The sequence below is a fragment of the Miniopterus schreibersii genome (genome assembly GCF_964146895.1).
Source record: "Miniopterus schreibersii genome assembly, chromosome: 16".
Taxonomy (NCBI): domain Eukaryota; kingdom Metazoa; phylum Chordata; class Mammalia; order Chiroptera; family Miniopteridae; genus Miniopterus; species Miniopterus schreibersii.
The window spans coordinates 38231722-38244050 of NC_138116.1; the positions used below are offsets into that span (position 1 = coordinate 38231722).

Here is a 12329-nt window from a genome sequence, read left to right on the forward strand (position 1 = left end):
CTTTTAGCAGAAAATTGGATGATATATTAAGGACTGTTAGCTGTTTTATAAATTACTTTAAAGTCAGCTCAAGATGTAGTGTTAGAGTAATCAATCCAATGATCAGTACAAAATAGGTGAAGGTGCATCACAATCCAGAGGGAAACTTCCCAGGAGCTGAAGTCCAGATGTGTGCAGCTGAATAATTTAACCCACTGGGTAACAAAATTAAAACATTTCATTTTATATTGTTTCTCTTAAACAGGTTGTATATTGTCCTTGTAAGATCTTTGTTATAGTCCTAATGAACAAGATATTTGCTTGCTCCCTGTCTGCTAAAATATGAGATAAATAGAAGGCCCCTGCTACCCTCAGCACATGTAAATCTGTAGTAGTAATACTACAGATTATACCTTATAATTATACATGTAATGTAGATTATACATTATAATCATGATGATAATTGTCACAGCACCTTAGAAAGGCACAACGTAGCAACCTAAAGATAAAATAATGAGAGTAGGAAACTGACTTTTAAAAACATTAATTGGCCTTCTTTTGCTATCAGAAGTTCTGTGAGGAAGCCTTATAAAAGAAGCAGCAGTTTTCAAAAAGAATGAATACTTAAAATATGTTCATTCTTAACTCCTGTTTACATTCTGTTGTAACAATAAGGGAGGAGGCTCAGTAAAACAAACATCTTAACATCTTTAGGTAACAAAACACTAAAAATCTCATATTTAAAAAGGACCAGAAAATCTATAGAACATATTTCCCTCTCAGGGGATCCTAATGCCAACTTAATAGTTCATATCATTATAGGGGAGTTTGCATTTTAAATGTTTTAAAGTGTCTAATCTAAATTTTTTACTTTCTCTTTTATTTTATGTTGGTAATTAGTGTTTTATTGTATTTTTACTCAGCTTTGGGATCAAGACTGTTAACTTCATTAACAGAAATCTGAGTTCTGATAACTAGCTGACCTCACCTTTGCCAGGTGAGGTTTAACAAATACTCTGTGTTCTGTATGCCTAAGGTCTGTCTGCCTTGAGGTTTCACCTGCTCCCAACAGGCATGTATGGGTTAGAGCTCACACTAACCAGGATGGACTTGGCGACTCCTGTCACCTTTTACTTTTGGTGACTAAATCCTCCTCCATTAGATACAAGCAAAATGTTTCTTTATTTGATGCATAAAAAGGAAAATTTGACATGGGGGGGGGGAAGAGACACAAGTTCTTTGCAAATAAATTTTTTATTTGCAAAAACTGTAAGTACAAAACAGAGTGACAAAGATTTTCACATTTTGTGCATGTCTTTGGTCACTTTTCAGCGCTAGAATGAATTACTCTTCACTTATGATTTTCGTGTGAACCTCGCGGCTCTTCACCCGCAGCTTGTTGACCTGGGACTCGGCGATGTCAGCCCGTTCCTCGGCCTCCTCCAGCTCGTGCTGGAGCTTGCGGAACTTGGAGAGGTTGACGTTGGATTGTTCCTCCTGAGAATGAATGAAAATGTATTCAGGAGTGAATAGAGTTCAGAATTTCTAGTTTGTTAAGTCAGTGGGTCTTGAATTTCCTTTTACTTAAAAACGATTCACTCTGGCAAACCTTTTCAAAAACCTAGAGAAATGCTCTTGAACTTTTTTTTTGGTATTATCAGCTCTCATGCATCTTGAACTCATGGATAATAAGGAGGGACAGGTGACATTCGACTCCAAGATGTTCTCAAAGTTCTCCTTTTAGAACTTCTGAACATCTTAGAACTACTCCTAAAATGCCAGCTTTCTGGACTCTTCTTTTTTCAGAACCCTGAGAATGGAACCAGACCTTTAAAAATGCATGGCCGGCCGGTGTGGCTCAGTGGTTGAACATCGACCTATGATCTAGGAGATTGCGGTTCAATTCCTGGTCAGGGCACATGCCTGGGTTTCGGGCTGGGTCCCCAGTGGGGGGCTTGCAGGAGGCAGCCAATCAATGAGTCTCTCATCATTGATGTTTCTCTCTCTCTCTCCCCCTCTCCCTTCCTCTCTCTGAAATCAATAAAGAGACATATATTTAAAAAATGCAGATATACAATCTATATTATACCAAACCAGTAGACTTGAGTATAAATTATTGCCATTTAAGGCCTTTTCGAAATTAAACAAGAAGTTAATCATTTCCTAAAATAGCCTGAGTGGTCTCTGATAATGTTCAGATATATAGCAGTAAATTTGAGAAGCCCAGTCCTGGTTTAGTCTCTAGTAATCATTCTTTTTTAAAAGGCTTATGAAGAACCATCCAAAATATGGCATTCAAATTTAGAACATTAATAAAACTTAAATAAATAATAGAGTTTGAAAAAAAATCCTCAGATCTTCCTCTTACAGATAAAGTAGGAGTTAGAGAAAGGTTTACTAGTCTCTCTCTCTCCCTCTGACCTTAGAGGTTTAGAGGTCAGGGGGGAAAAACCTATATATAAACAGAAGAACTCATTTATGACATGTAGGCCTGTATAGCCATACTTTTATACTTAGGAAATTGATGTTACTTGATCATTATTTTCAGTGAATCACAGGCTGGGGAAATGAGATCAAGTGGAATGCTAAGAATTCATGGTTTGAACATAACTGAGACCTTCTGAGCTCCAGACTTAATATTTAACTGCTTACTTGACACCTTCATTTGTGTGTGTAATGGTATTTCAAGCCATGTTTCCAATACAGAACTCCTGTTTTCTTGTTGTCCTGCAAATCTGTTCTTCCCTTATTTTTCATTTTAGTAAGTAATGTGCCATCCACCTGGTTACTCAAACCATAACTTAACAAATTATCTTTGATTTCCTTTCACTTACCTCCCAAGTGCAACCTATTAGCATATCTTGTAGTTTCTACTTCTAAAATATCTCCACTTCTCTCTGTATGCTCCACTGCTATCTTAATCCAAGCCATGGGACCACCTGAAAAGCCTCCTAAAATGTTTTGCTGTACCTCCCTATGTTACTCGACAGTCATTCTCCACATAGCCAGAATACTCTTTTAAAACAATACAAACCAGGGCATGACTGACTCAATGTAAAATTATCCTGTGGCTTCTCAGTGTCCCATTGTGCTTAGGAAAAAAGCCAGACTTTTTATCATGGCCTAGAAGACCCTGTGATCCTCCTCCTGCCTAGTTCTTCAGCTCCATCTCTACGGAACCAGACTCTTTTTACTCAAAAGCTTTGCATTTGCTCTTCCCCATCCCTAGAACATTTTTCCCTGACTCATCAGGTAAGGTTGGTTTCTTCTCATTCTTTAGACCTTCATTGAACCATTTCCCTTTAACCTTTCCTCATTTTACCCTGTTTTCTTTCATCCCTTTAACCAAATTAGCTTGGACTTATCTGAGAGCTGGAAGCTTCCCAATCATCCCAAGGGATTCTGAACTCACCGCTTCCTCAGCTTGTCTCTTGTAAGCTTTCACCTTTGCTTGCAGTTTATCCACCAGATCCTGGAGCCTTAGTACATTCTTGCGGTCTTCCTCAGTCTGAAATTATATTTTAAAGAGTGAGTTTCTTGGAAGTACAAATACCATTATATTTTGTTGTATATTTGGTTTTCGATCCTGTGTAAACTGGGGTGAAAACCTCGACAGGCCACTTTTCTTACTTGGTAAGAGAGTTCCTTTACTCTTCTTTCATGTTTGCGTAGACTCTTAACAGTTTCAACATTGCGCTTCTGTTCACTTTCAACTTCTGCTTCAAGTTCACGTACCTGCAAGAAGATGGGCATTTTAAAGACATTTATTATGATGCATTCACTTAATGGACTCCTACTCTTCAAATGGCCTATAGTACTTCTTTTATTGTGCTTTATATGTAGTTTTTGATGCCCAAGTCTAATCTACCCCCTTATAAGCTCTTGGCAGCAAGGAATATCTCTCATTTATCTCCTGTATGCCACATACCATCTAGTAGAGCTAGGTACTGAAAAATCATTAGTTGGATTGGAATGAGATGGGAAACATGCTGATAAGAAGACTCACCCTGGCCTCCAGTTTCTGGATCTGCTTCTTCCCACCCTTCAGGGCCAGCTGCTCAGCCTCATCCAGGCGGTGCTGCAGGTCCTTCACTGTCTGCTCCAGGTTCTTCTTCATCCGCTCCAGGTGGGCGCTGGTGTCCTGCTCCTTCTTCAGTTCCTCGGCCATCATGGCCGCCTGGTTAGGAATAAGACATAATCAGTTGAGGGAGCTGAGCTTGCTCATCAAGATTCAAGTTTGCCCACCACTGCGTTGCCCTCTGCTCACATCAGTGATGGCCTTCTTGGCCTTCTCTTCTGCATTGCGAGCTTCCTGGACAATGTCCTCCATCTCTCCCTGGATTTGGGAAATGTCTGTCTCCAGCTTCTTCTTGGTGTTGATCAGGCTGGTGTTCTAGTTAAAACATCACATTTAGAAATATTAAGTACATGAGAACAAAATGAAGATGCCCGCTATTCTAATGAAATCACAAACTAGTTAATTATATTAACTAATTAGTGTTCCTCCTTGTTACATAAAATATCTGATATTTTATGTAACTCTGGATATCAAATTAAGATTATGTAACTCTGGATATCAAAGTTAAGATAAACAAAAATATTGTTCTTAATCCAAAAATATGAAGAGTTTTAAACTTTATCCTCCATGAAACATTATGAATAAATTTTTAGATCTAAAGATATGAGCAAGAATTTGATTTTCCTTCTTCTGTATTTTTTACTCTTCTCTTAGTCTGTATACTCACCTGGGTGTGCAGGAGCTGAACACGCTCACTGGCATCCAGCAGCTCCTGTTCTGCGATTTTCCTGCTCCTCTCAGTCTGCTCCAGAGTGGCCCTCAGCTCCTCAATCTCGGCCTGCAGCAGGTTGGCTCTGCGCTCAACCATGGCCAGCTGCTCCTTCAGGTCCTCCTGGCCCCGGAGAGCATCATCCAGATGTAGCTGGGTGTCCTGTGGAATGAATACCATTGAGACATCTTGTTCTCAGTGCTTCAGACACCCAAACTGCCCTGGGGCCATCTCTTGACCCCACTTACCTTGAGAATGCCTTGGGTGTTCCTGTAGTTCCTCAGGGCCTCAGCAGCCATGCGGTTGGCATGGTTCAGCTGGATTTCCATTTCATTAAGATCTCCCTCCATCTTCTTCTTGATCCTGATGGCATCATTCCTGCTCCTGATCTCAGCATCCAGTGTGCTCTGCATGGACTCCACGACTCTAATGTGGTTTCTCTTCAGCTGGTCAATTTCCTCATCCTTTTCAGCAATTTTCCTGTCAATTTCAGACTTGACTTGGTTCAGCTCTAGCTGGATGCGCAGGATCTTCCCCTCTTCATGTTCAAGAGATGCCTAATGACAGCAAGGGTGACATTAGCAGGAATGGTAGTGTGTAGTCTTCTAGAAATAAGAATGAGTTCCTACTTTTGTGCTGCCATAACACATCTTTTTTCCATTGTTATAGAAATTTATACAATGTTCTGTCATTGGTTTTGTATACTTCTATCTCTCCAGCTAGATAGTGCCCTTGAGGGCAAGGCCTTTAACTTCATCTTTGTTTTCTCAGTGTCTACATAGTTCCTGACATACAATTATGTTAGTTTTATGTACGGTCAATTCTCCATCCCCATACTCAGAGTAAAAATTATTTTCCTTTTCTCTTGATTTACTAATTCAACCCTAATCGACCCTAATCTCTCTCAGAACTGATTTAGAGTGTACAATAATATGTCTACCTCTGCCTCCTCTAAAGCAGCCTGAAGTTCAGACTTTTCTTGCTCGATTTGCTTCTTTATTTTCTCCAGTTCATGGATGCGTTTCCCTCCTTCTGCAATCTGCTCTGTGAGATCAGAAATCTCCTCTGTGGATGAACAAAAATATAAAGATTTGTTCAGTGAGGGAAACTGTCTTTTAACTCTGTTGCTAAAGGAAAGGTAGAGTATACTCACGTTGCAAATTCTTATTTTCCCTCTTCAATGTTTCCAGTTGGTCTAAGGATTCCTCATAGGCATTCTTAATCTTGAACAGCTCTGTGCTGAGGGAGCGGGACTCCTTCTGGGAAGCTTCAAGTTCAGCATGAGTTTCTTCATACTTCTGTTTCCATTCTGCCAGGACCTGAGGGGCAAGGAATAGTCAAGAAATTTAGTGGAGAAAGTTTGATGTAATGTAACCATTTATTCTAGCAACACACACACACACACACACACACACACACACACACACACACAGTACTCATTAGCAGGAGCTACTGAGAACAGCCCTCAGATGGTTTGAGGAAGGCACACTGATGGTAGCAGGCTATTTTTATTCTTATGTTGGACTCTGAAGCAGAAACTTCTGCAGAAATTACCTTGTCAAAGTTCCTCTGCTTTTTGTCCAGGGCTGCACAGGCAGCGTTAGATCGCTCCACATCAAGCATGAGGTCCTCCACTTCATTCTGGAGCCGCTGCTTGGTCTTCTCAAGGGAGGCGCACTTGGCGTTCACGGCTTCTACATGTTCCTCAGCATCCTGCAGACGCTGGGCCAGCTTCTTCCTGAGAAGTGAAATAGGGAGAATATAAGTAAATGGTCATAACCCGAACTGGGTCTTCAGACAGGGTACAAGAGAGTGATTTCCACAACAGACTTTTAATATCATGCTTTTCAAATTTGTTTTGGAGGTCCAGTTCTGTATTAACTCATTCTCACTCTCTTACAACCAAATACTGAAAACAACCCAAGTTTCAATATCACTGTACTTCCTAGTCTGGCTTTAAGCAATCCATGATCAGCCCAAACCAACATTTTACCCTTCAAGGTAGCTGATTCACTCCTCCCTTATAGAGTATTAATATCTACCTTGAATTACTGTTAGGTCTTTTCTCCACTGAATTTTGACCTCCAGAGGGTGAAGTCTATATTTTGCTAATCTTTGTATTCTTATAGGCTGTCATACATACTAGTACTCAGATATTAATTGAATTCACATAAAATACACTTTTATCTAATCATATACCCTATTTTCCTAGTTTTTCATAAATCCTCTAATAAAAAGCTTTCCCAAATCAATATAAATTTTGCTTTGAGAGCTCTACTCAGAACCTCTTCCAAAGCATCCACCAAAGCATTATAATTCCAATGATATGGATGTACATTAGCCGTAGACTAAATGAAGAGATCTCTCCTTAAACTTTCTGTTGAATAGGTAGGTCCCTTTTGTCCTGATTCTCCCTCTTACTGTTCAGTCTTAAACATTGAGTTGCATTGTATATCTAGTCCTTTATGAAACAATTTCCTTTCTTATTACAGAACTTTGTCTACTTTTTATTGTCTTTAATAATATATTTATTCCCTCCTCCCTTTTTTCAATATAGCCATATTTTCACATCTCAAAAGGAGGAGCTATGCTTTAAAGCCTAATTATTTTTCTCTCACCTAACACCTTGGAGCAATATTTTTGTTAGTCGATGAGAGAGAGGAAACGCACAAGAGAGTACAATTAATTCTTATTCTGTCTACACCTGTACAGAGACAATGATGTCAAAAGTCCCCTTTTAAAAAACAACCATTCAGCTTCCTCTTGCCTTATGTCCTTTCTCTTTCTACCCTCTAGCTTAATGTCTTTATTTAGACAACTTAGAGTATTTGTTTTTCTTGTTTAGTTTTATGTTCATGCATGTTTTCCCTTCGTTTTTTATTTGTTTTGGGAGCAGTGGACATTCGCCCATTTAATAGAGGTAGCGGATGCACTCTGTTAACAGAGATACTTCATTTTAACTCAGTCTAGAACATACTTGGCCTCCTCCAGCTCCTCCGTGCGCTGGATGGCGTCCGTCTCGTATTTGGTTCTCCACTGGGCAACCTCGCTGTTGGCCTTGGACATCGCTCTCTGCAGCTCCGCCTTGGCTTCCTGCTCCTCCTCATACTGTTCCCGCAGCAGGTCACAGTCGTGGCGGGAGGACTGCAGGGCGTGGGCCAGAGCACTTTTGGCCTGAGAACATAGAGATTGGCAATTTAATTTTAGATATTTAAAGTGATACTTAGTACCTAAGTTCCTACAGATCACCAGAAGACTGACTGTAGAAGAGAAAACAGGTAATGACTAGAAGAACAGGAAGTAGGGCTTACCTTTATCTCCTCTTCAAGTTGCCTTTTTAGTTCCTCAATCTGTTGTGTGAATGCTTGTTTGCCCCTTGAGAGCTGAGAAACTAAGGAGTCCTTTTCATCCAGCTGGCGTGAAAATTCACCTATAAAGACCAAGATCCAGGAAATTCAGCTTTACTTTGGAAATTAAAGCTCTGAATTAAAACTAGAGCTGGGAAAGGGAGCTGAGTCAAAACCTGATGGAGAGCATGGATTACAACAAACCACCGACATCCACTTCAACCCTGACAAGAAAATCTATGTAAAAGTGAGAAATATGAAAAACGCCCAGGCAGATTATACGTGCCAGTGAACAACACAATGATTTCGGGAAGCAGTTAAGATTATTTGACCACCATAGAAATTGTTAAGAAACATGTGAAAAGATAAGTAAGTCAAACCAACAAAACATTCCAGTGCCTTTCGTCTAAGGCACTAGTGTTACACTATTTTACTTGCCATTGAAAGGTGATTGAAACAAAGAATTCTGTATAAAACAGGAGACTTTGAATGGGTCCCTCTGTAAGTAGTAGTGACGTTCAAAAGGAAATTGTGGAGTCATTTTTATATTAAGAAATGGTCAAGTATTCTTCCACTCCCAGAAGGAGATGATTTATGGGATAACTAATCAGTTCCTAAACAAAATGGCATTTAAATTTATCTCCAACTTTTTAAGCACCATAATTCAGAAAATTATTTTAAATATAGAGGAAAAACTTTTCAACACTATTACTGAACTGGTTACCTGGAAACTTATCTCTAACATTTAGTAAGAGTCACAACGTGCATTTTTTTATACCACTAAATTACTAGCAGTAAACATGCTTTGAGGAAAAGAAAAAGTGCAAAGAGCATTTTTATTCTTTTGGAATTCAGTTTTTCTCTTTCTTAAGTGTACTTACCATCTGTACAAGAATAAAAACCTCATCACTTTGAGCTTTGTTCTTGAAAGAATATTTGAATGAATATGAAAGAGTAAAGTGATTCCAACACTTGATCTGCCTATTGCTTTAATAGCCCAGATGACTTATACAACAGTTTCCATTGTGCTGCTTCTCCCTAAGGCATGTGGAACTGTGGTAGAAAGGTGGATAAATTGATATGGGGAGAAATGAATGCAGACACTCTGAATGCTCTGAACCTCACTTGAATGCTCCAGGGTGAGTTGTGGTCTTGAATATTTCCCTACTTCACTGTGGGAGCTACTAGCAATTGGAAAGACTTCAGGAAAAAGACTGCAGTAAGCTTCTTGAACAAGTCATTTCATCACTACACAATTTGTCATCTTTAAAATGGGGATGACATTATACAAACTAATGAGGATAGTAAAGTAATAACTTATGGGAAGCATTTTGAAAATGAAAATATTGTGAGAATACACTTTTTATTTGATAATTTTTTTATTAGAGTAAAATCTGCTTTAAAATGTTAAAAAACAAAAAGCTTGAACCTCTTTATTATAAAAAAAGAAATAAAAACAAATAAAAATAAAACAAAACAAAAACAAGAAAGCTGTTCAGTCCAATGGTCATTGTGTTCATATGAGTGAGCACCTCCCAGGAAGATAATATATGATCTCAAGTAAGTCAGTGCAGAGGTTTTTTAACAAATTGAGCATTCAAAGTACATTCAAAGCCCACCTGATTCCGTCTGCAGGCGAGCTCTCTGAGCTGTCAGGTCATTGATCAACCGCTGCTGCTCTTCTTCCTTTGTCTTAATTTCACTCAGTTGATCTTCTAGAGTGCGGCACATCTTTTCAAGATTTCCCTGTATTCAATAAGTGGTAGAAGACATCTCAAGAGAGTATTTGGACCATATAAATTGTTATAAATCCCAAGCATTCCATAGGATCTTCAGTACTCATTTATTTTGCAAATGAACTATTTTCACAAACAAATAACTGAGGTCTTAGACTGTGATGGAAAGAGTAACAAGATACATAGTCTGTTTGTAAATTTTTCTTTATTCAACTGGCTTATTGGTAATAGGATAATTATATTTGATTCAGCTCATGAGATTTTTTTTTGAGAAGCAAATTATATATTTGTGCTTAAAAGAAAAAAAAGCCTAATCAAGGTGAGGTGTTTTAAAATCTCAAAATGTATAGTTGAATTGTATTTTTTATTTGAAAGAGCTTAAGTTTTCAGTTTTCACTATCATGTCCTTTGGATATGGTTCTTCCATAAAGAGTGAACACTTGGCCTCATCACACCCAGTTCCCCCTCCCTCTGACCAGTCTCTTGCCAGTTACTAATGATTCATGAAAGGCTCATTCACACCTGTCTTACAGAAACCTCTTTAAGACATTATTTCTATTTTTCTTGTCAGTTCATTTTGTTCATTAGATTCCACATATGAGTGAAATCATCTGGTACTTGTCTTTCTCTGATTGGCTTATTTCACCATCATAATGCTCTCCAGGTCCACCCATGCTTACACCATGGCCGTACCTTGGCTTTGGAGACAGTCTCCATGTTACTAGCGAGGTCATCGATCTCCATCTTCATCTCACTCTTCTCCTTCTCCAGCTTCTGCTTGACCCTCTGCAGGTTGTCTATCTGCTCCCCAAGTTCAGCCACACTGTCTGCGTGCTTCTTCCTCAGCGTGGCCGCCGTGGCTTCGTGCTGCAGGGTGGCCTCCTCCAGGTCCCTGCGCATTTTCTGGAACTCAGCCTCCCTCTTCTTGTTCATCTCAATCTGGGCTGAAGTTGCGCCACCAGCTTCTTCCAGACGCTCACTGATCTCCTCCAGCTCCCGGGAGAGGTCCGAGCGCTGCTTCTCTGCTTTGGCCCGAGAGGCCCGCTCTGCCTCGATTTCCTCCTCCAGCTCCTCAATGCGAGCCTGGGAATGATGAAAAACACAAACTTAGCTTGTGTTAGTAATTTTGTCATGTTGAGTTCCACTGATGGAAACCAGATACTTACCTGTAACTCCTTGATCTTCTTCTGCAGCTGCATCCCAAGGGCCTGTTCGTCTTCAATCTTGCTTTGCAGATTGCTCATTTCAAACTCTTTTCTATTAGAAAGTACTTTATGTAAGTCACAGACATATTAATAATAATTTTTCACATGAAACTTTTTGTCTTTGCTGCTTACTTTTTAAGCTTTTCATCAAGTTGCTGTTTGTCATTTTCGACATCCATTGTGGATTCTTGGGCCAATTTTAGGTCTCCCTCCAGTTTCCTCTTTGCTCTTTCTAGATCCATCCGGATTTTCTTTTCTTGTTCCAAAGATCCTTCAAGCTAAAAGTTAATCCATGAATACAGTTTCTGGCATGTTACCACTTTTTGTCCCAGCTTGAACTTGTAAACATTTAATTCATATGTAATCAAATTATTTTGATTTTTCTTTGAATTAGACAAATTTGTCCCATCTATTGCATTTTAATTGCTATTTATCCAGTCCAAGAATTCATCATTTACAAAGTGAAATTCCCCTCATTACCACATTTTTACCGTAAACTACTAGGGAGACCTCTTGTCTTCTCTATCTTCCCACTGTAATTCATTGTGTTCAGTGCTGTACCACATGGGATGAACACCATAGCAATATTTCCAAACCATGACCTTTCCCAAGTTCTCCCTTACTCAGACATTTACCATGGATTCTCCATTCAATATCAGAACATGTTTAAAGCTAAATTTATCTTCCACATTTGCTATTCGGAATCCTCTTTGTCCCTGTGAGAGAAAACCTTATGGATCATTATTGCGTCTTTGCTCTTGCTACACCTCCTGTTTAGAGAACCCTCTCTCTTCTATATCTTCCCATAGCTTCTCTTCTTTCAAGCCCAGATAAAGACTCACTTTGTTATATAGTTTTTCCTTCCTTCTTTCCCCCTAAACTGTTACAACTAATGTTCTTTATTGATTAATTTTTTTTGTTACTTATGTGTCCATCTTAGTTCTTATATCAGGGATAATAATGGAAGCTCTTGGAAGTACTAATTATAGTGTAAGAATGCAAACTCATGCTCAGTTACAAAATAAAAAAAATATTTTTACATGGTGTTAGGCTTACATCATCCACTTGCTGTTCAAGCTTGATTTTAGCTTTGGTCAGGGTGTTGACTTTGTCTTCTTCTGCCTGCAGGTCATCCAGGGTCTGCTGGTGGGCCTCTTGGAGGGCCTTCTTCTCCTTGGTCAGCTTGGCGATGGTTTCGTCCAGACCTGCCATCTCTTCTGTGAGGTTTTTCACCTAGAAGGTCAAGGAAGAGATTTCTCTACTCTGAAGCAGCTT

At 39.2% G+C, this 12329-nt stretch overlaps 1 protein-coding gene across 2 annotated transcripts in view; it reads right to left on the bottom strand.

Annotated features, from left to right (window-relative positions):
• Positions 1–209: 209 nt before the first annotated feature.
• Positions 210–12329, bottom strand: part of LOC308546569 (myosin-1) — a 28007-nt gene continuing 15887 nt past the window's right edge. For both annotated transcript variants that reach the window (XM_081115670.1, XM_081115671.1), the window contains 17 exons: positions 12111–12287; positions 11187–11332; positions 11016–11106; positions 10543–10932; positions 9733–9859; positions 8078–8196; positions 7744–7940; positions 6321–6504; positions 5920–6085; positions 5707–5831; positions 5015–5323; positions 4725–4928; positions 4247–4372; positions 3986–4156; positions 3610–3714; positions 3392–3487; positions 210–1476 (listed from right to left, as the gene is read on the bottom strand). In XM_081115670.1, coding sequence (XP_080971796.1) covers positions 1324–1476; positions 3392–3487; positions 3610–3714; positions 3986–4156; positions 4247–4372; positions 4725–4928; positions 5015–5323; positions 5707–5831; positions 5920–6085; positions 6321–6504; positions 7744–7940; positions 8078–8196; positions 9733–9859; positions 10543–10932; positions 11016–11106; positions 11187–11332; positions 12111–12287 — 2886 coding nt within the window. In that variant the 3' untranslated portion in view covers positions 210–1323. The remainder of the gene's footprint in view (positions 1477–3391; positions 3488–3609; positions 3715–3985; positions 4157–4246; positions 4373–4724; positions 4929–5014; positions 5324–5706; positions 5832–5919; positions 6086–6320; positions 6505–7743; positions 7941–8077; positions 8197–9732; positions 9860–10542; positions 10933–11015; positions 11107–11186; positions 11333–12110; positions 12288–12329) is intronic.